The sequence below is a fragment of the Ascaphus truei genome, chromosome 21, assembly GCF_040206685.1.
Source record: "Ascaphus truei isolate aAscTru1 chromosome 21, aAscTru1.hap1, whole genome shotgun sequence".
NCBI classification, from domain to species: domain Eukaryota; kingdom Metazoa; phylum Chordata; class Amphibia; order Anura; family Ascaphidae; genus Ascaphus; species Ascaphus truei.
In genome coordinates this window covers 13,227,739-13,251,216 of record NC_134503.1, presented here as the reverse complement: position 1 = coordinate 13,251,216, position 23,478 = coordinate 13,227,739, and the positions used below count along the sequence as shown (strand labels likewise).

The window sequence follows — 23,478 nt, the reverse complement described above, 5'->3', positions numbered from 1 at the left end:
TCAGCAGTGTTGCTTAAATACCAGATGTAGAATTGGGTCATCCCTAGTCATTGTGTCTGGGGGATATTCAGACGCAGTCATCACTCTTGGCTGTCTAGTCTCAGTTGGTGGGATTCTACTTCTGTTAATTGCATGGGCCAGCTCCCGTTTGGAGATGGTTCTGCCACTGAAAATGCGGTTACAGAACATTTTGAAGGGTGTGTATTTTGTTCCTGCGTTGTCTAATAAATGAGGGATGGTCTTGCAATACTGTACATCTTCAAATAAACAGCTTGATTTGTGTTTCTATAGGTGCTTTAAAACCTTGGAGGTTGACTATCACAATAATGCATTGAAATATTTCTTTTTAAAATCTTCCTGATAACATCTTAGTTGTATTAATGTTAATGAAGACTCATGATAACATAACTCCCAGGCTGCCATTAAATATCCAACACTGGTTCAAATGTCATTAGTAGCCGTTGCATTATACAATCAATGTAAGCTCTGCATTTTAAGCACCTATTTAAAATTCTTCACAAGTGCCAACTTTTGAATGTACTTTTGTATAACCGCTTGTGAGCATTTTCCATCTGTGTGTGGAAACCTCTCCTTGTTAATTACAAAGCAGTGGCATTTCCATTATTTTTTTTTATAGGATATTTGTATTTCTTTTTAGAACGGAAAAAGATGTCTTGTTCAGATTATATATTTTTTTTTAGCATAAATGGTTTTATAAAGTTGAAAGGACTCTCGCTTTAGCTGGGACTCACCAAGCGTGTTTGCAGGATTGCACACCGATCTGGCGATTACACTGCCATTAGCTGGGATAGTGTACTTGGTGCTTCTCCCACTTTGAGTTGATATTTTTTTTTTCCATTAGTGTCTTTATGTTTTCTTTTGGTCCACAACTGCCACATCCAAGTTTGGTTCTTGGATCTTGACAGTCCTTTAAAACAATAAATACAGAATCGCGGCTTTCGGTGAATAAGAAGTGCATAGTGAGAGAGCGATGGTCCGTACCTCCCAACACAGCGGTCACGGTTACTCGGCGACACTATTCTTGAGGATGAGAAGTTGCAATGTGCGGAACAGCGCATACCATAATTAATTAGGAGGCGGCTTGTTTGTGTAAATGGCCATCTTTAGAAACCGCAAACCATAGGATACTAAGGGATTCCCAAACTACTGAAGTGTATGCATTCAATTTCAAGATGGTAAAATGTCAGAACAGATAACAGAAATGTAAGGTTGTAATGGTGTAAGTAATTTTGCGCTCACGTTTTTGGTGAGGTTCGGTGAGTGGCACTGCAGCGATCTTGGAATACACTGCTGAGGCGAATTAGGTAATTTAGAACGAAATGTGACTTGATTAGCGTGCCTTCGTTTATCAGCCGAGATTAATTGACTTCAAAAAGGCTGATTTGTATTTCTTTATGCAGATGTTCATGAAAGTCTCATTTGGTGAAGTTGTTTTGAAATGATTGGCTAGAATGAACTCGCCAGGTGCAAATACAATAAAATATTAATATAGGGTATACAAAGGGTGACTGTTGAATGTTTATTTTTCATTTAACTTGCATGGTGCAGTATATACTGTATTGTAACAACCGTTCAACATGCTACTTTTTGCCTTGGTCACAGAGACAATCTGAAAATATTCCCATTATGGTTTAGTCACCATTAAACTGTATAGTTGTGCAAACATACTTGCATGTATGTGTGTCAAATTCCTGAGTGCCTACTATATCAGCCCAGGGCATTTAAATAGTAATGGGGAGCTCACTTCACTTGTCCAAATGAGATCGTGCGGCACATAGGGATGGCAAGCGGGCATGTGACCTCCACGCCCGGCCCACACCTGCATGTCATGGAAATCTGGGCGAGACACACGGTTAGTTGGGGAATGATTTGCAGGGGGTGGAATACAACTACTGTTTGGCAAATTGCTTGTTTACAGCAACAAACAAGGTGACATTGGAGCCATCTGCCAATAAAAAGAGACGTGAAAGTGGTTAAATTCGCAGCATGTTTTGGGTTGCAGTGGCTGCCTTTTGGACATGTGTAACTTGACGGACCTTTTGTTGGGTCATAGATTAGTGAGTAAATCAGGACTCCGGCTGTAGGGGTAGCATGGCACGGTATGATAAAGGCTAGGCGTGCTTGTTGCCCCTACCAGTCAAGATGGCGACCCAGCACGTAAGGTTAACTGGCCATCTTGGGGCTGGAAAATGGCTGCCAGCCGGGCTAATACACAACTCAAGTCGTGTGTGTAACAACAAACCGTTATAAAACAGAAAATCTATACATTACCACAGGTTTCACTCTCGCACACACTTTCCCCCCTCCTCTTCCCAGCTTCCTCTTTTTCTCCCCCGCCTTCCTCTTTTTCTCCCCCGCCTCCCTCTTTTTCTCCCCCGCCTCCCTCTTTTTCTCCCCCGCCTCCCTCTTTTTCTCCCCGGCCTCCCTCTTTTTCTCCCCCACTTCCCTCTTTTCTCCCCCACCTCCCTCTTTTTCTCCCCCGCCTCCCTCTTTCAATGAGGGTGAAATAAGTTTTTTGCTACTCGTCATAGTGCGCGTTCTGATACCCCTGCTAAGGGTTGTTCCTGACGCAACTTATTTTAGTTAACGTAATGTTAAAAAATAAAAAAAAAGATATACTGTGCTTTCTGTAACCCGCAGGGCCTGGGTCTGTGGAAGAAATTGAAGCAGGTAACATCCCTTAGAACAGGGGTGCGCCAATGTTTACCCCCTGCGCCCCACTGCCTGCTCGCGCCCCCCATCTTTCCTTGACTCTGATGTTCTTAAGTCATAACGTGACCAATGACGCCGCGTTGCCATGGCAATGTGTTGCCAGGGCGATGTGTTGCCAGGAGCCACCGGAGCCTAGGTGGCTTTTATTTCAATGCCTTTTGGGAACAGCGTGTGGCCTCTGTAAGTGCCGCGCCCCCCCCCCCCCCAGAAATTCTTTTGCCCCCCAGTTTGCACACCCCTGACTGAGAATAACACATTTTGGACTCGCCCCAGCCCCTGCTGTCATCTAGGTATTGACAGCTGGTTATAAAATGGTTGTCTCCTAATACTTGTAACACACAGGACATACTACCCCCTCTTTGCTTGAGCAGGGCAATACTTATACTTTTGTTTGCCCACCATGATGTACCATGAACATCACTAGGACCGTCACTCTACGGACCATGTGACACAGCGTATGTCATTCTATAATGGGAGAGATTGCGTTCATCGTTCCAATGGAGCCACCTCCAATTACGTTCATGTTATCGGGTGGCCTGGTCGCAGTCCTGATCACCGGTGGCACGCTGGTGAAGTCTGTCTTCTGGCACGAGCAAGAAGCAGGGCAAATGGCTTTTATGCTGGTTAACTCCTTTGGCTGCCATATAGTATACATATACAACATATAAGCTGGGTAGGACTAGATCAAGTCGGCCTGCTAACTTCTATTCACTTATAACACTTCTATTTTCTTTTGATAAGAACTTGTTTTGTTAAGCACACGTTGTGATCTATAATGGAAGCTGCCTTTGCATTGTTGTGCATTGATCAGCAGTATGAGATGCAGAAAAAAGAAAAAAGAAAAAACACCTGCCCTACGCGTTTCATAGATGTGAATCTACTTCCTCTGAGGAAACGCGTAGGGCAGGTGTCACAGTCACTCTGAGTTTGGCATTGAACTTTTATGTTGGACATTTGGTCTAGAGCTTTCAATTTCTGGTAGCTCCCGGCAATCAGACCGCAGCCCCTGTCCCTTTAAGTGTACGGGCACACTCGCGCGCGGGCGCGCTGAGGCAGCCTGTGAACCAGGAGGAGGAAGTGAGGGGGGCCGGCCACACGTGCTGTTGTGCTGTGCACCCTGAATACCAGCCTCCATCACCGGCACTGTTCCGGTGTACTTCTGAAGGGATTTCGGCGTGAGTACCGGCGGAGCAGAGCTCAAACTCTGCAAGGATTACCTCCTGCGCCGAGAGGACTCTGTTATTCCATCGCGTGTTTTCACCCTGCTTTTTCATGTGTGCAGATTCCTTGAGGATCACAGGCCTTTCCATTTGAACTTTTGGCGCCAGGTTTTTTCTTTTTCACGTTGTTATCTGTTTGTACTAGCAGTAGGTACCAGGCAGCCTACCTTTATGTTAAAGTAATTATTTATGATATATCACATTGTTGTTTAAACTTTAGCGCTTTTCACATTTTTCTTTATTCACTGATAATATGAGATGCAAGTTACATCATCGGAGTTACCACAATATTGTCATATCGTGTGTTTAAAGCCGCAATCCCCCCAAATATCTCCTGAACAAAGCATCGGTTTTTTTAATGTAAAAACATTCCCTGAAAGGGCATGAAGAGAGATTTTTGTAGTGCACACACACACACACACACACACACACACACACACACACACACACACACACACACACACACACACACACACACACACACACACACACACACACGGCTTTGGACTCTTCGGCTGTGATTATACCCAAAAACGCGTGCGGAGTCGCGCAACACCAAAACAATTACCTTAGATACAATCAAACTGCGTATACCGCAAGCGTCTGTCGCGGCGCTCCGTACTGCAAGGTGGGCGGCTGGGGAAGAGATTGATCATTTTTTGGTTTTTGCGCGACAGCGTGTCAAGTGAGCGGTTCAGCCAATGAGGGCGAGCGGCTCGCGACCGTGCCTCCGCCAAGCCTCCTCTGCTCTCCCTCCCCGGTATAATCGAGATGCTGCTCGGCGGCAGCGCTGGGTATGATCTCGGCCTTAGAGAAGTTCTTTCTAGTTTTTCGTACTGTACTCTTTCAAATTGCTCCGTGTCCTATGTGAATATATATTACAAAATAAGCCATTTGATCTTGAGATTGAATACTAGGAGAGACATCCTTATTTATTTGTTATAGCTTTCCATTAACTTATCTTTATGTTATTTACATTATTGGCTTTGCCACTGTTTTGTGTTATTTTGATGGTTATGCAGCTTGCAATCTTGAGTTGTGAATTGAATGCTTACATAATACGAAGTGTTACACACACTGTATATACACACACAGAAACATATAGGCACTTCCACAAAGCCTGGTGTGTGCAGTGTGCACGTGAACCATAGCATAGAAAATCCTACATCGCTCCATATCAGTACAAGTCAGTCCCTCAGTGCAGGGGTACTCACATTCAGTCCTCAAGCCCTCCCCCACCCCCCCCCCAACAGGTCAGGTTTTCAGGATATCCCTGCTTCAGCACAGGTGGCTCAGTCAAATTAACACATGCCTAACTAATTATCCCAGAATCATTTTTCACCATGGCAACCTGATTAGCTAAGTATTGTCCTGGATACATGGCTTGCTAGTAACCCCGGAGGACTGAACGTGCGCTCCCTTGGCACATTGGGAACACGCCATACCTTCATAGTCCATAACATGAACCATTATTTATTAGGAAATTCACATAATTCGTACAGTGTTAGCCTTTGGGAAACTTGTGATCTTTTCTTCTTAAGAGAATTTTAACATAGCAATACATGGCAACTTCCCATATTGGTCGACGAGCAGATGGCACAAAGAGTATTAATTGAATAGTCATTAATACGATGGCTTATTTTTTTTTCAGGTTTGCAGATCCAACTTGCTTCATATTTTGTTGTCTCCTTTTTTGGAAGACACACTTTTTTTTTTTAAATATTTTTTTATTATTAAACTATTCTGTTTGAAGTTGAAGCTTCAATTCATTTGCCAACTGTTCCATTATTTTAAATCCTTGGGTAATATTTTCGATATCCACATCAAGAGAGATCACTGCAACACTTCTTGACGTCGTTCCGTCCATTTTTATAGTAACTGTGTAAATGTCCCTTACTTTGTAGATGACTTGCTTGGTGTTGTGGAAACTGGCGTAATGTTGGATTCCAGCCAACTGTAAAAAGTCGGCCATCGCCTTGTTTTTAATTTCTTCGGCGGTCAAAGCAATGTGCAGCATAAGGGACAGGTGAGCAAGAATCTCCTTTTCCCTGATGAGCTCATAACAGGCCAATGTATCTCTTGCGGTTGCAATGCCTTCCTGACCAGGGCAATCCGGGTTACTGTTCAGATCTATACATGAAGCTTCTTGATTGTGTTTTCTTGTAGAATCTGATGCCCCTTTTTTCCTTTTTGACGTGCCTCTTTTAGTGTCGTCCGAGTGCACATTCTGTGTGTCCAGTCCGTGTCGACCAAAAGTGCTCTTAATAGAATGGTTCGGATCACTTTTTACTGGTCGTCTTTCCGGAGGACTCTGGTCCGCAATCAACTGCCATTCTTTATCCGTTTTACTGAGCCACATTTTCTGCATGGCAAGATCATACATATCCGTATCGTAGTAGTCGACTTGTTCGACCACTCTGTTTAAGCAGATTGCCCCAAACTGTAGCATCTTCTCATCACTGGATTCCGTCATCCAGTATGTCTGCTGAATTGTCACTGTGTATATGTTTGGATCTTTCTGTGTTCTTGGCATGTTTTTTCTGTAGATGGTAAAAAAAATAAACATGATTGATTATATTGCAAATGTTATAGATTTTGTAAGTTGTAAGGTCTAAACAATACAAAAGCATTTGTTTTATGTATCAGATTTCATGGGAGTCTTCGGTTGGGTTTGTCATATTGTGATTTGCTTGTTAACCCTATACTGTGAGTGATTAACTTCCTAAACAGGACTGGCCAACTTCTGGGGAGAAGGGTGATCTGTAACCGGGTTAGGAAGCAAATCACGTTGTTACCAGTGTGTCTTTCATACTAAATCCCCTTTGACTGATGACTGACATTAGTATACAAGCCAGCACTGCCATAACACTTCAAATTAGACAACCCTGCCAGGACACGAGAGAGACAAATAAACGTGAACACGAAGTCCATTCTTGGATCCAAACAATAGTAACAAGACCAAGGGACTCCAACCATCTTGCCGGCCTTCTCTCCCCCAGGAGAGTTATACCCGGCCCAATAGCTTCCCTTACAGCACACACAGCCACCCCAGGGGGGCCTAGCGTCAAGGCTTTTTATAGACGGGCAGAATAGGCCCTAAAATGCAGATCATTTGCATATACCAGCCACGGATCCCAGGCTCTAAAGAATTTATCGCAGGCCTCGTTCAAGAATGAGGTGACCTTTTCCATAAGCATCACATGCGGCAATCAACTTTCTTTTTTTTATAACGTTGATATCTGGAGCCTTGGTATTTAATTGGAGGTATGTGAATATCTCGTTTGGGGACCGGTTATGTTTTTCAGAAAGTGTTGCGAATGGGTTAACACCATTCCTGTCGAAGATTCCTTATCCTGGTCCAAGCCCTTCGCTATCCATAGGTTAAAAAGGTGAAGACCTGGCATAAAATCTGGGTTTACGAAACAAGGCGGTCATGCTCCATTTAACAGTAGATAGAGAGTTGGGATGCTCAAACCCGCAGCAACTATATCCAATAACAAAATAATGTTGCCCCTGGAGACACCAGTGGGAGTGGGTAGGCAAATGAAGACTTGTAAGTATCACAATGACAACAGTCAGACTTAAATATAACAGTCTAAACCAAAAAGCCCCACTCACGTCATCTCCAGGGTTCCTCTGCCGGCGTGCAAGCCAAGTAGGATCCAGAATCCAGATAAGTCCAGTAGAAAAAACGAATGGCGCACAGCCAGGGAGACAGGTGTGGAATAAAAAAACTTTTTCTTTATTGCAGCATAGTAGGAGACAAATTCACCCCCTTGGGAGATACAGACAGGGACCTCCTACGCGTTTCGGACCAACGGGTCCTTTATCAAGGAGTATTTACTCCTTGATAAAGGACCCGTTGGTCCGAAACGCATAGGAGGTCCCTGTCTGTATCTCCCAAGGGGGTGAATTTGTCTCCTACTATGCTGCAATAAAGAAAAAGTTTTTTTATTCCACACCTGACTCCCTGGCTGTGCGCCATTCGTTTTTTCTTCTGGATCCATTTAACAGTAGGACTAAGCCTAATTTCGATGAATGCCACAGAGTTAGTATGTGTTTGATAACCGAAAGTTGGCTGGGACTGTGGGGCCAACTAGGATTGGATAACCAGGGACCAGAATCAAGATCTACTGATTCTAATTCATGTTGCTCTATCTCTACCCATGCGCTCTCTGCCTTACCTGAGTTCCATAATAATAATTGCCGCAGTTGGGAGGCATGATAGTAGGATTGCAGATTTTTTTTTTTTAAAGTCCGGGGCGCGTCTCACCCCAAGTTAACGTGAAGATTTACTGCTGTAGGCCCTCCAAATCTTTGGCAGGGATGACTACTGGAAGGGTACTGAAGAAATGTAATACCTTTTGGGGGTAGGTTCCTTTTGACAGAAATAATCTTTCCTACCCAGGATATTTTCTATATGCCCAATCATTCAAGAACTCCTTGAGAGAGCGCAAACCGTTGCGTGAAACGCGTAATTCTGTCATTCTGCACCACTCACTTATGCTTTAAATAAAGCCTTTGTTACTGTGCCATACCTGGGTACCCTGTTTTTTTAATTTTCCCATCTGAGGATTGCCCGGACGACGTTTGAGTGCCCTGAATTTCTTTTCACTTTGTATACTATGTTGCAACATGACCATTTAGCAAAAGGTACGCCATTTTTATCCTGCCATTTTTAATCTTTTTTTTTTTTTTCCTTATTTCGTGCTGGCCTAGAGCACAAATCATGATGCCGTCTTCTGCAGCTTTGCTTCCCGCTAGTGTTATGCTCATACCCTATAGCCCCCCACTTATAGTATCCGCACCACCAGAGTCTGCACGATTCCTGGTTAGGGTTAATTCCTGTAATTATGAACATCTTCTTCGCTTTCTCAGCGGTACCACTACTCCCTCAAGGGAATTGGCCTCCTCGGGGACGTGAGGCCGCTTGATCGCTTACATCGTGGTAGGTTTGTCTAGCTAATAAGAGGCTTACCTTAGACTAAATGGTCATATTGCAACATAGTATATCGTTTGAGACCACACCATTATTTTTAGTTGTTTAGTATGGGGCACTTTTTTGGTTTTATACCTAGTTATCCCTCTCTACTTTTTAAACTATGAGTAACATGAAAGATAATTTTTAACATTATCACGATAATATTGGCTATATCTCTATGTGGGGTAATTGAGTGCTTTGTGCAATCCTTTTTGTTTCTTTGGATCTGCATATACGGATTATCCCCATAGTACTTGTTAGGCTAAGCAACGGGATCTGTATTGTTTATACCTGTCCATCCGAATGCCAGCTAGATCTGATTAAGCCCTAATAAGGCCCTCTAGGGGTTCAATTGAGAGCACAAAGAGCAAGGGAGACGGGGGGACGCCATGCCTGGTACCATTTGCTAAGGAAATTGTCCCAGAGAGTAATCCATGGATTTTATTAATGGATTGAAGATTCACAAGTTTTTTTTATTTTTTTTCCAGAAATAATGTAATGTCCCCTTTGGGTATTAACATTTAGTATTAATACATGTTTTGAAATAATACACTGGAATGTACTAAACATTTTTAGGAACCATAATATTATGTCTTTCATTTGACATAATGTAAGAATTTTCTTTTAATTAGATGACATGAACATATTGCACAGCACAAGTAGGACACTTAAAACTGTACTATCATTAGGTCTTGTATACATAGCTATTGTGACAGAAACCAGGGGTTGGTAATAAACTCCATATACAGGGCTCCCAGGATACTGAACAGTTTCTGTCCTGTCTAAGCTGAACAGGGCAGCCTCGTGGTACAGGCACTCCATTCCACAGTTTGTCTGCTGCCTGTTTTCTGTCACCTGTCATGCTGATTAGAGTTCAGGTATATAAGACCTGTTTCCTGTTTCCTCTGGGCCCCGCCCAAGAGCCTGGAAGGCTGCTGAACTGCAGAGGGGTGAGAAAGCCTATTTCCCAAATCGCTTCATTCATTCTGTTAGTTTGTCTAAATACTGCAAAGGTACTTATTTTGTTGGTGGAAGTGGACAAGCCACTTCCAACTCTGAGTCAGGGACATCTAAGTTTAAGTTATCGCTCAGACGAGCAGCTTTTTGTTTGGCTTTGTTTTCTGTTTAAACTGTGGCAGTCTCAGTGCCTGGGACTGAATAAACCAGGCATAGCCTGTTTAAAGGAACAGTACGTGACGTCTCATCATTTAACCTACCCTAAAAGACCGTGTTCTAACAGTCCCGGACAGACGGCGGAGCCCCGGAGTAAGCCGTTTGTCACATATGGTGGAGAATGCGGGCAGAACACTAAAAGGTCTGGGGGTTAAAGAACTTTAAAGAAAAAAAAAAAAAAAAAAAAGGTTTTTTTCTCTCTCTCCAAACAAGATGGAAGACGTGGTGAGTGCGCTGGTACGCAATGTCGCTGTCCAGAGAGACGCGAATGAAGCCCTGCAACAGGCGAATGCAAACCAGCAAGAAACAAACCGCTTGCTGAAAGAGGAGCAACAGCGGTTCGCTCAGGGCTTACAGCAGGAACTCGAGATCCTGAGGGAGACTATCAGTAACCTTCCACTGGCAGCGGCAGCCCCAGTTCCGAAAATGACCAGGGCAAGCCACTACCTTCAGAAGATGGGACCCTCGGATGATGTGGAAGCCTATCTTCTCACGTTTGAACGCACGGCACAGAGAGAGGGATGGCCAGAAGCTGAGTGGGCTGGTCTAATCGCACCCTTCCTAAGCGGCGAACCCCAGAAGGCTTACTTTGATCTAGAGCCAGCCGAAGCTAACGTCTATGCAAAATTGAAGTTCGAGATCCTCGCCCGCCTCGGCGTAACCACGGCTGTTCGCGCCCAAAGGTTTCACGCATGGTCCTTCACGATGGATAAAGCCACCCGAAGCCAGATGTATGACCTCATCCACCTCGCCCGGAAGTGGCTACAACCCGAGATCAACTCAGCAAGCCACATCGTGGAACGGTTGGTCATGGACCAGTTCTTGAGGAAACTTCCCTCTGCCTTACGCCATTGGGTCAGTCGGAGTGACCCCCACAATGCGGATGAGCTTGTGGCCCTCGTAGAAAGGTACAATGCAGCAGGAGAGCACCCGCAACCCCCAGTCGTGGAGCAACCCCACTACCCGAGGTTCCAGGACTCTTCCAGAGACGGTAAAAGGGTACCGGGGTTAAGGGGAGCTGAAGAGCGGCGACCACCTTCACGCAGCACCAGCAACAGTGGTTCGCACACTAAGGGCAATAGCCAACATGGGGAGCCGGGAAAAGGCTCTAAGTGGGACACAGACTATGTACCTAAATGTGTAAATTGTCATGAGAGGGGCCACACAGCAAAAATCTGCCCACTAAATGATGAGCCCATGCAATGCAACAGCGTGGAACCTTATTCGCTGTTGTCCCAATGTATGGGCCCTAGCCCAGAGGACCCCTTGAATAACCATCTGTGGGCATTTGTAAAGGTTAATGGTAAGAGGGTTCGGGCACTTCTTGACTCTGGGAGTATGGTCACACTAGTGTCTGAATACCTATTGCCCATTAAGCAGAAACAGGTAAACAGTTCACAAAGAGTGGCAATTTGTTGTATACATGGGGATAATCATGAATATTCCACTGTTGATGTTTTTTTTTAAACAGAATTTGGTTCTTTAGATTTCAAGGTGGGTGTTGTACCCAAACTGGCACATGATGTGTTAATAGGGACCGACTTTCCCCATTTTCTAAAAATGTGGTCCCCAGCTCAGAATAGCGCCCAGAGTTCAATAGCAGACCATAACGAAGTGTTAGAAGAAACAAATCCTTTCCCTTTTTCAGAAATGGAGGTTGACAAGGGCCCAAATAAGAAAGGGGAAAAGGAGGAGTGCTGTGAAATTCCCTTCCCCATCACTACTTTGGTAGGGAATACCCCAAATCAAGATGTTGATCAGGCACTTACCACCCCAGTACAGGATAAGACCCTCGCTGACCTAGAGGTCAGTCCTGGGAGTTTTAAGAAGGCCCAGTGGGAGGACCCCACATTAGCGGTAGTAAGGGGAAATATACGGGACCAGAATAGTACTCATGGCCAACCAGATAGGTCACTTGCTTACCCCTACTTCGAGGTAGAGAACGACCTAGTATATCGGGTTGATAAAAGAAAATCAGTTACAACTAAACAATTGTTGGTACCACGGACATTCCGTAACGTAGTATTACACCTCGCACATAGTCATCCATTGGGGGGACACCTAGGGGTGGAAAAGACAAAAGAAAAGGTTCTCCGAAGCTTTTATTGGCCTGGGGTTCTGGCAGAAATTACAAACTATTGTTCCTCATGCCCAGAATGTCAGATCACCGCCCCGTTCAAGGCATACCGCAGCCCATTGGTACCCCTTCCCATAATAGAGGTACCATTTGACCGGATTGCTATGGATCTAGTAGGACCCCTAATAAAGTCTGCTAGGGGACATCAGCATATATTGGTAATATTAGATTATGCTACCCGATATCCGGAGGCAGTTCCCCTACGTAGCACCTCTGCTAAAAACATAGCAAAAGAGTTAGTACTTCTGTTTTCCCGGGTCGGAATTCCTAAAGAGATCTTATCTGACCAGGGAACACCATTTATGTCCCAAGTAACAAAAGAGCTATGTAAACTCCTAAAAATCAAGCATCTCAGAACCTCAGTCTATCATCCACAAACAGATGGTTTAGTGGAAAGGTTCAATAAAACCTTAAAGAGCATGTTACGCCGGGCGGTCGATAAGGATGGGAAAAACTGGGACTGTTTGTTACCATACCTGTTATTTGCCATTAGGGAAGTTCCCCAGTCATCCACAGGCTTCTCCCCGTTTGAACTATTGTATGGCCGACATCCAAGGGGCTTACTGGATATAGCCAAAGAAACTTGGGAACACGAGGTTACCCCTTACAGAAGTGTAATAGAGCATGTTGCCCAAATGCAGGACCGCATTGCTGCAGTACTACCCATAGTGAGGGAACACATGGAGAAAGCTCAAGAAGCACAAAGGAATACGTATAATAAGGGTGCTAGGGTCAGAATTTTTTTTCCAGGTGATAGGGTACTAGTTCTGGTTCCCACCGTGGAGAGTAAATTCCTTGCTAAATGGCATGGGCCATATGAGGTCTTGGAAAGAGTGGGAGAAGTAAATTATAGGGTAAGGCAGCCAGGTAGGAGGAAACCTGAGCAAATTTACCATATAAACCTACTCAAGCCCTGGAAAGATAGAGAGGTCTTGTTAACCCTAGTACCCCCAGGTCCGTCAGAGAATCAAGAAACTGACCCAGAGGTTAGCATAGCTGAAACACTGTCCGTGCATCAGAAACGAGAGGTCCAGAGTTTAGTGAGAAGGAACAAAGAAATCTTCTCTACACAGCCAGGTAAAACTAACGTAATTAAACATGACATAGTCTCTGAACCGGGGGTCCGAGTTAACCTTAAACCGTACCGAATCCCAGAGGCCAAGAGAGAGGCTATAAGTTTAGAGGTTAAAAAAATGCTAAAACTAGGCGTAATTGAGGAATCCCAAAGTGGGTGGAACAGCCCTATAGTTTTAGTCCCAAAGCCAGACGGTACAACAAGGTTTTGTAATGACTACCGGAAACTAAACGCGGTGTCAAAATTTGATACTTATCCTATGCCCAGGGTGGATGAACTTGTAGAGAGACTGGGCAAAGCCCGATATCTCACAACCCTAGACCTAACAAAAGGGTACTGGCAGGTTCCCCTCACAGAAAGGGCAAAAGAAAAAACAGCCTTCTCAACCCCAGATGGCCTCTTTCAATATAAGGTGTTGCCTTTTGGCTTACATGGAGCTCCCGCCACATTCCAAAGAATGATGGATAAAATTTTAAAACCACATGTTCGGTACGCTGCCGCCTACCTGGATGATGTGGTAATCCATAGTGAAGATTGGCAGTCCCACCTTCCAAAGGTCCAAGCTGTGCTCGACGCAGTTCGGTCTGCTGGACTAACTGCTAACCCCGCTAAATGCACTATTGGTCTGGAGGAGGCCAAGTATCTGGGGTATTCTATTGGTAGAGGGTTACTCAAACCACAAACACTCAAAGTAGAGGCGATACAAAATTGGCCAAGGCCAGTCACAAAAAAACAAGTAAGGACCTTTTTGGGGTTAATTGGCTACTATAGGAGGTTTATTCCCAATTTTGCAACTAAGGCAACCCCACTAACCGACCTCACAAAAGCAAGAGGACCGCTAATGGTAAAGTGGTCCCCCGAAGCCGAACAGGCCTTTAGAAGCCTGAAAGAAGCTCTCTGTGCCCAACCAGTGTTGGTCACACCGGACTTCTCCAAAGAGTTCGTAGTCCAAACCGACGCATCTGAGGTAGGGCTGGGGGCGGTACTCTCCCAGGAGTCTCAAGGGGAGGAGCACCCCATCCTTTATTTAAGTAGGAAACTAAATCCCCAGGAGAAAAATTACTCCATAGTCGAGAAAGAGTGTCTCGCAATAAAGTGGGCTGTAGAGACACTCAAGTATTATCTGTTGGGGAGAAAGTTCCGATTGGTCACAGATCATGCACCCCTTACCTGGATGTGTCAAAATAGGGAGAAGAACGCTAGGGTGACCAGGTGGTTCCTAAGCCTACAGCCCTTTAAATTTTCTGTGGAACACAGGTCGGGGCACAAACATGGCAATGCCGACGGGTTGTCAAGGATGCACTCCCTAATATCCATGGTTGCTCACCCCTCGAGGTCTGAGCTGGGGGGGAGGATATGTGACAGAAACCAGGGGTTGGTAATAAACTCCATATACAGGGCTCCCAGGATACTGAACAGTTTCTGTCCTGTCTAAGCTGAACAGGGCAGCCTCGTGGTACAGGCACTCCATTCCACAGTTTGTCTGCTGCCTGTTTTCTGTCACCTGTCATGCTGATTAGAGTTCAGGTATATAAGACCTGTTTCCTGTTTCCTCTGGGCCCCGCCCAAGAGCCTGGAAGGCTGCTGAACTGCAGAGGGGTGAGAAAGCCTCTTTCCCAAATCGCTTCATTCATTCTGTTAGTTTGTCTAAATACTGCAAAGGTACTTATTTTGTTGGTGGAAGTGGACAAGCCACTTCCAACTCTGAGTCAGGGACATCTAAGTTTAAGTTATCGCTCAGACGAGCAGCTTTTTGTTTGGCTTTGTTTTCTGTTTAAACTGTGGCAGTCTCAGTGCCTGGGACTGAATAAACCAGGCATAGCCTGTTTAAAGGAACAGTACGTGACGTCTCATCATTTAACCTACCCTAAAAGACCGTGTTCTAACAGTCCCGGACAGACGGCGGAGCCCCGGAGTAAGCCGTTTGTCACACTATTTATAGAAGTGTACACTAATATCAGTCATTTTGCAATACTTCAAGTTCTATTTCAGGGTGGTTAAATTGTATCTTGTGGTTTATTTACAGTACTCACGAAATCTACTGCAGCTCACTCATTGTGTCTCAATTCGCCTTACTGCTGTGTGTGAGCGCCCTCTAGTGTATGTTTGGGGTTCAGCTACTTGCTGAATGGAGAAGTGTAGGTGTATGTAATACATTTTATTTTTAATGGAAGTATGTTGTTCCAGTAACAGGTATCACAAGCTACAAGAGGCCTATGTTTAGTTAGTTCAAGGACTCCAATGTTCAGACAAATTGCTTCCCGGAAAAATGTCAGGAATTTGGTACATTCAAATAACTCCAGTTGGTCTGAAATCCGTAAAAAGTCTGTTTGAGATCCACGGTTTATCCGTCGCTATCTCTGTGTCTTTTTAGATCTAAAATGGTCAGTCACATGCTCAGTGAAAACCTTTACTGTGCTTATGGTGTTTGCTATTTTTCCTAACCTATCTAAAACTGGTAAAATCTAAAATTGTGCACAAAATGTAATTTTATTCAACAAATTTGCCAAATTGGTGAAACTCCAACTTGTCCTTAAGCTGTAACTGGAGCACACACAATGCTTGATCTTTTACTTCTATAGGGGATTTCACATTTTATTAAAGCAATGTGTTTTTGTGTTTTTTTTTTTTTTTTAACACAAATACCACCCGTGCTGCAACCTGCATGTCCCAGACAGGTCCGCAACCCTGTCCCTCCCCATCATCGCTTCGCAAACAGTGTTTCCACCGTAGCCAGGGGTTCTGGGTAATGACGTGCAAATGAGCACAGTGCATCACTCTTTAGTTCTCATCCATGTTAATATGGACCTCTATAAGCTTATGCCTGCTGTATTGCACAGCCTGGGTTAAAAAAAAAAAAAGTGCACAGCCAGTAAACATACTCGGAGACAGCTGTTTTCGACATTTTGGGTCTGACTGTGTGACGCTGGTTACTGGCTAAAAAAACAAACAAACACATTTAATCGAAAGATACTACGTTTGAGCACGATTGTTATGTATAAATTCTGCATGTCTGAGGCATGTCCTTAAATATACAAACACATCATTTGTATGTTTGTTTTGCTGGTTGTCATCAAAATGTAACTGTTTTGTATACATTTGAAATATTTATCAGGAAAATACTTTAAATATTAAATTTTAACTTTATTTGGCGCTGATTTGTTGTTCTATTTCTGTAAATGTACTATTCGTATGTATTATTCGTAAAAGGTTCATACAAATAAAAAAAATTTAAAATGACGCAAGCTCAAACTGCACACATTCAGATCCAATGTTAAACTTGTATATAAATAGAGGATACTTGAAGATTTAGATGACTGCGTTTCATATCATGTTACACTTTCACCAGGAAAAGTGAAATGTGATTCCTTACATAGGTGTACTTTCTGTTACCAGAGTTTATATAATATATTATACCTTTTACATGTCTCCAAAGATCACAGCAAGCATGAATGAAATGCACTGTATGAGGTTAACTTTGTAAATTAATATCGATAGTTCTTGGCATCAAGATACAGCAAAACAGGTTTTGTTTATTGCTTTTTTTTAATTAGGATTGAAGCAGAGGGTCTCTGGAGCTAAACTGTATTTATTTCCACTCTGGGGACCCTCTGCATCCAGAGATGCTTACCTCTGTAGGGTGTGCCGGTATGTCTGCAGGCAAGGAACTGTGTGTGCCCAAGGGTGCGTGCACGCTAGCGCTGAGCGCACGGCGCTTGCAGAGTTTAGTTCCTGCAATATAAATTGCCCCCGCTCACGCGATGATGAGCTCGTGCGCAGGCATGCGTGCTCACCCAAGCTCGGCACTTGAGCAGACAAAAAAAAACTGACATTGAAGCGCGTTCAACCTGCCCGCAACGCCCCCTGTCCGTGCTTGCAAAATAGGCAAGACACCCGGCGCTCATGCTTAGAGTGTTGGTGACATCACCGCTCTCAAGCATGAGCGTGGTCAGCGCCAGCGGGGCCGCAGCCTAACCAAATGGTGATATTTAAATGTCCCGCGGCATCCTATTAGCCCGTGTCACCCGTGTTAAACAGCACTGAGATACCAGCACCCCCTGTGGGAGGTAAGTATCATGGGAAGCAGGGGTTCCCCGTAGCTGAAATTAATGGGGTTCAGCTCCTGAGACCCCCTGCTTCAATTCTGTTATAAATAAACAATGAATGAAGCCTGGTTAGGGGCTTTCACAAATGTGTTCAGCCTAATTTTATTTTCGCGTTTCAGACGGGCACATCTTATTTCCGGGTTATTTAAAGTTTCCGCCCAGTGCGGTTGGCACAGAATCGTGCTCTTGAGTTAAAGTAGCAGCCTTGCTTTATGGCAAAATGTGACTCGCGCCTTCACAGCACAACACAGACGCACATAAAGCAGATCTGTAACGCATAAGGGTTTCTAACACAATTGCAACATTAGCACATTCCAGTGTTATAAACATGATTTCCTTAATCTCTAGCATTTTGGGGTTACCATGGTAACCGTTACACTGCACTGGGCTCTGCGGAGAACGGCATTTTTAATCTCCTTAATATTTGTAACGCTCCTCTCCTGAACGAAACACACACAGCAAATTGTGTTTCCAAGAGGAGATGTCTTGCAGTAATAATGATAAAAGGTGATCAGTGTGTACAACTGTATATAACATAACCATGCTCTGTTTTCAATTCTACAGTGGAAGAGGTTAAGTTAATTGTATAGGAGCAGCAGGATAATTTCTTAACCTGTAAAGATGATAATTTTCTTATACTAATGAGAAATATTTTGTCTTCGCTGTTGCACGCGTGTGTACACACACACATACATACACACATACACACATATATACACACACACACACACACACACACACACACACACACACACACACACACACACACACACACACACACACACACACACACACACACACCCTATTCAGTGGTCAAGAGCTGTTTTTTAACCCTTTGGAGGACCCTCTGGCAGCACACTAGTTAACACGCAGCTGCATTATAGATTAATCTTTTAGTTTTACAATACATCTCTTTTTTTTGCTGATCAATTTACTAGACTTTTTATAAAAATACATATATTTATTTTTTCTGGCCCTTTTTCCAACTATTTATCAAATTTCCTCTCTCTCAAACTTCCTTTGTGTTGTCCTGATTCATCCATTTAATTTGAAAAAACAAAAAACAAATTTTAAATGCAAGTTTCTCCAGCGCCTTAGAAATGTAAAAAAAAAAAAAAAAAATCCGCTTTCACAACCTGCAACAGGAGAGACACTTACCGTGGGGAGAAATCCTGATTCTTTAGGCTTTGAAACCCCGACTTGCCTGATCTGTGGACAGACACTAAATCTGCACTTCTTACAGGGGTCTAATTCTTGATACACTGGATTGACGTAATGCCGCAATCTCCAGGAAAGGGACGTGCTGAAGAATAGGTCAGTGTTTAAAACTAATGATCAAAATAATGAAATCTCCTTTTTCGCTCTTCCAACCTTTTGCCTGCATGTAATACAGGTCCCGTAGTGCTGCTAAGTTCCCTAACAACAGTCTGCTGTTGGAGTTGGTGACCTGCTTCTGTTGGTAGATACTGTGCTTCAGGTTGGCATGGAGCTTGGTCAAACTTTTCATGCTTTGGATTTCTGTCGGTAGCAAACATAGAAATGTGCTCTGTGTTTAGTGCAGTTTAAGAAGGTGTAAAGTTCCTTCATTTATTTAAAAACATTTAGTTATAATAATAATTTACTCACTGGCGACCTGCAACGACGAGCGTTGGGTCGCCCGCGAGTAGTACCGTCGTGTGATGGAACAAGGAGCGTACCGGTCCAGTGTCTGGTTGAGCAGAAGATTCTAACGCTTTTGTATCCCAGCCCTACGCGTTTCACAGGAAACCTGCTTCCTCAGGGGTATATGTGAACTCCTACTTGAAAGTTCAATCTTTAAATAACCTGCTGTCCGATGACCTCATCATGCGCCGTGATACAAAAGATGTAAACTTTATCGAGGTCCGATGTAGAGACATTGTTCAGAATGATGGAAGCCACAAAAAAGCAGCAACAGAAACGGCTCTGCGAACGTAGTTACCATGTTTAGGGCATAGAATACATTACATATGTAGCCAGGTCCCCCTCTTACCTCCAAGCTGCGTGAGGGGGACGGCTGTATGGTTGCTGCAGGGAGATTGTGAGCGGGTCGCCGGTGCTCCGCCGAGGACGCCGCCATATTGGTTGCGCGCATGCGCAGATAGTATCTAGAGTTGCGGCGGCCATCTTTGTACACCTGATGCATGCGCGGTATAATGCCAGCGGCGGCCATTACATCCATAGATCCGCTGGGAACTAAAAGTCCCAGCAGCCTCACATGTTGCCAGGCAGCCAATAGGGCTGCTGAAGTTAGAACAGTGATAACAGTTAGGGCAGTTGGTCAGTTGGGAGCAGGATACTGAAGAGGGAAGTAGGGTACTGAAGAGGGAAGTAGGGTCCCAGGTGCCAGTAGCCCTGGGACTAGGCCAGCTTTCCTCTGCAGGCCCCAGTTAGTCCCCGATTCACAGTAGGCACCTGCAGCCGTATAGGGAAGCCCATAGTTTGGGACCCTTTTTCATGTGCTGTGCAGTATCGGGGACACAGCGTCTACCCCACGCGTTGACGTGTAACTTGTGGTCTGGGATCAGACCACCTACGTTCAGAGACTGACTATGGTGCAATGCTCCTGCTGGAGACTATCCCACGCGGAGACGGAAGGTGTCGTTGGAGCAGACTGTCCGTTCAGCTGCACCCGGGGGCTGGAGTGCCCGGGAAGGTATCCGCATAAGTGCACCAACATTCACGTGGGCAGCGCTGTCTCACACTTGGGGGTGGGAAAGGTCATGGGTTCTGGACACTGGGACAATGGTGCCCCTGCACCCAAGTACTGTGGGGATATTCTGCGGGTTGGTATACATATGTCTATTGCTGTTCCTATTGATGTCCTTGTTTATTACCTCCCAGTAAATACTGTTTCCCATACTCTTGTGAGGGGTTATCCTACTATGTGAGGATCCTTCTCAGGTGGAGGCGCTGTTTAGTATATATACATACACCTCAGGCTCCACAGTGGCGGACGATCAGGCCTCCTGTTTGCCACACAGGTATAGCAGCACACATAGTCGCCCTGACACAGGGGGAAAGGGGGCTACACACACACTGCATCCTATTGACTTTCAGACTCCTCCTAAAAATGTCCTAACATAATAAGGACCAAAAGGCATTTAAAAATAAATAGGGTAATACTGATAACATTAAAAAAAAAAAAAAAGATAATAAAACAAATGATTGTTATTGTAGCCTCTAAATTAAATGAGACTGCGAAATATATATTTCTAAACTATATTGATGATAAAAATAAGTGCTTATATTTGATACAAGACAGTGTATAGGGTGAATGGAAGTCAACCTGGACCAGAATTGATATACGGATAACATCCAACATGCCATAACAATAATTAAAACACAACGAAAATAATGTCATTCCTTTATTTCCCATATGGCTCCTGGTAGCTCCGGCTCTTGTCCATAGTTTCCTGAAAGACCACGGGGAAGCAGCACCTCAGAACCTAAGGGGGTTCTACAGTATTATTAATTCGTGTTTTTTCACCAATTAGTGCAAATAGGCGCAGATATAAATACTATATCACTTATTATTTATCCTAAGGATTGATGCACTTTGATTTTTTAAATGTCTGTACATTTTATGTGCACTCAAATACCATGGGAAATTATAATTAAAGATTGTTGAAAATTGGCCTTTCCCCCCCCCCCCCCCAATAAATATTTCATGTATTAATAAATTACAGTTTTGATACATTTTTTGAATTGGACGGCTCCTCCTTTTGCATTCTGTTTTTGTTGTAATGTTGGGCCTTATTATGAGGAAGGACCAGGGATTACTAGCACCCGTGGTTGAGTAATGAAGTTTTTTACGTTTTAGGCAAAGATAATGTTTCTACATATTTTTTTTTTTTTTTTTAATGGAAAAGGTAGTTTAATTGATTTGTCATAAATGTATTAAAAAAAATAACGCATAACAAAAAACTTAACAACATGACAATAGTATTCTGTCCAGGCGCCATATAAGTCAGGGAGCGCATTGCCTACCTTTGTGTTATTCACAGTATATATTCATCTCCTATATTATTTTTTTCTAAGTCTGCTCGTTTTTTGGGCTGTAAGTTTACACCATACCTGTGGGCTCTATATTCTAGTACATTGGACAACAGACTGCCTGGGGGGACTTATTGTATGTTTGCCCTTTTGGATTGTGAGTGTTTAACCATTAGGAGCTGTTTATAGTTAACAAACAACACACAGAACCCCAGCAAGCTCATTTTAGGAACCTCTGAGCCCCCACAATATATATATATGTATATACGTGTCAAAAAGGAGAGCTACTGAGCGTGGCAAATCTATACAACAAGCGACAGAGAAGCCCGATGCTACATCCAATATGATAAAAATACACAGTAAAATACTTATATATTCTCTTCAAAAAGGGTCATTTAGTTTAACCCTTTGGCCAAAGCATTGTAAGCCTGCGAGCCACATCAAGGCAGACTCGGTTCACAGGTCCTAACACTATCAGATAAAATACTAATATACCTCTATTAGAATTACAATTCTCATTTACCTCTATTATTTTCAAGACAGGTTTGCACTATTGTGTGTTTCGTCTTTTTTCATGCGTACGCCGGTTCTCTGCGCTCCCTGATTTTCTACTACGGAGGACCACCCAGGAAGTTCCGGTGAGGGTTGAGCTGCATACTACCAGTGTCTGTATTGAAGGTTTTATTTTGGTGTATATTTATTTATATTCATTTGTATTGCTTCAATCTACTTGCACCAATCGAGCAGTAGTGTGCACTGTTTTGTGGTGTTGAGCATAGCAAGCCTTTGTACACCTTAACGGGAGCGCCGGGTGAATATTTCTTTAGCCATAGAAGTCTGTATCACCTCACTCATGATAATCTGGAGTCAATATTTCCGGCCACCAACTGCATTGGCCAAAGATCTTTTTCAAAGTTGAAACTTCTTCAGGATGAGCTGTTGCTGCTTCACCCGAGATTGTGAACGCTCTTTTCTCGATGACAATCGAATCGGAAATACTTCCTAAAATCGAATCCGATGTTATTTGTGACTTTGCAAATATAAACAGACGTGTAGATAAATAAAATGTTTGTGTTTTGTTGTATTTTTTTGCAGAATTTCAATAAATGTTTTAAATGACGATCAGTAAAAAAACAGCCTGTATTTGTTTTTAAATGTCACCTTGGTGGGGGGCTGGGGCACTTTACACTTGGCCCAGGCCCCAAAACTTCTTGAGACAGTTTTGACTCTGGGGTCCTCCAAAGCGGAACCGCACAATTTTCAGCTCCGGGGGGGGGGGGGGCCCTTACTGATTTACTTACTGGTAAAGTTGCCTTTGCTTTTTAAAGGTGCTGTTAATGGCCATCCAGTAGGAAGATACAACCAATGATGTTGCAGCTTCCTACTGGCCCCAGATTTGGCAGCCATTTTGTTTCCCCTGGGGGACATTTCAACCTGTGGTAACTTGACTGGGTAAGTACCTTGAAAACCAGGGATCCCATGGATCTTAAAAGAATGGCATTTGGCTTGGGGACCCCCTTGTTTCCAACCAGTATACAAAAAAAAGTAGGAGGAACTTCTCCTTGGTTCTGATAAGAGGAAAGAAAATACGGCCCCTGTATGAGGCCCCTAAAGAAGTTCAGCTGGGCAACTGTGTGGGATTGCACCTCGAAATTAGCAAGGCTTTGCAATCGCCTTCAAAAGCAAGTGGCTTACATCAACCATGTGTCTGCCATTTAATTTTTTTCCGTGCTCTTGGAAATCACAAATAAGAGCGAGAGATCGAGCGCACGATACTGTATATCACATTATAATGAATCCTAAAATATTACATTTAGTAGATATAATGTCCTGTAATGGGTGCAGCAATGGGGTGGATTCGATCCAAATCCACTGTATAGAGGTAGCTGCCGAGGAGTCCAAAGCGCGCACTCTCATCCAGGTGAATATAAAAAAAGAGAACAAAAAACAGAAAATAGTGTGGCATTGTGATATAAAAAAAAAATCAATGTAACAAATATGATGCTGATACTCACATTTTATGTGAGCAATAGAGGTAT

The 23,478-nt window shown here is 43.7% G+C and overlaps 2 protein-coding genes across 7 annotated transcripts in view; one reads left to right on the top strand and one right to left on the bottom strand.

Moving 5' to 3' along the window:
• RALGPS1 (Ral GEF with PH domain and SH3 binding motif 1) overlaps positions 1-23,478 on the top strand; it is a 423,133-nt gene that overhangs the window by 37,160 nt on the left and 362,495 nt on the right. Inside the window, exon 2 of one of the 6 annotated variants that reach the window (XM_075579011.1) lies at positions 5,858-5,979. The exons of 4 other annotated variants lie outside the window; for them this stretch is intronic. The gene's annotated coding sequence lies outside the window, so the exon portion shown is untranslated. Of the gene's footprint in view, positions 1-5,857; positions 5,980-18,686; positions 18,740-23,478 lie in introns of those variants that run through there. One more of the 6 variants, XM_075579012.1, reaches the window with a different exon arrangement.
• Positions 4,383-18,852, bottom strand: LOC142472162 (uncharacterized). The gene is made up of 2 exons (XM_075579017.1): positions 18,584-18,852; positions 4,383-6,493 (listed from the first exon to the last, which is right to left on the bottom strand). Exon 2 carries the CDS (start codon positions 6,484-6,486, stop codon positions 5,692-5,694), a length of 795 nt encoding a protein of 264 aa, XP_075435132.1. The 5' UTR covers positions 6,487-6,493; positions 18,584-18,852; the 3' UTR covers positions 4,383-5,691.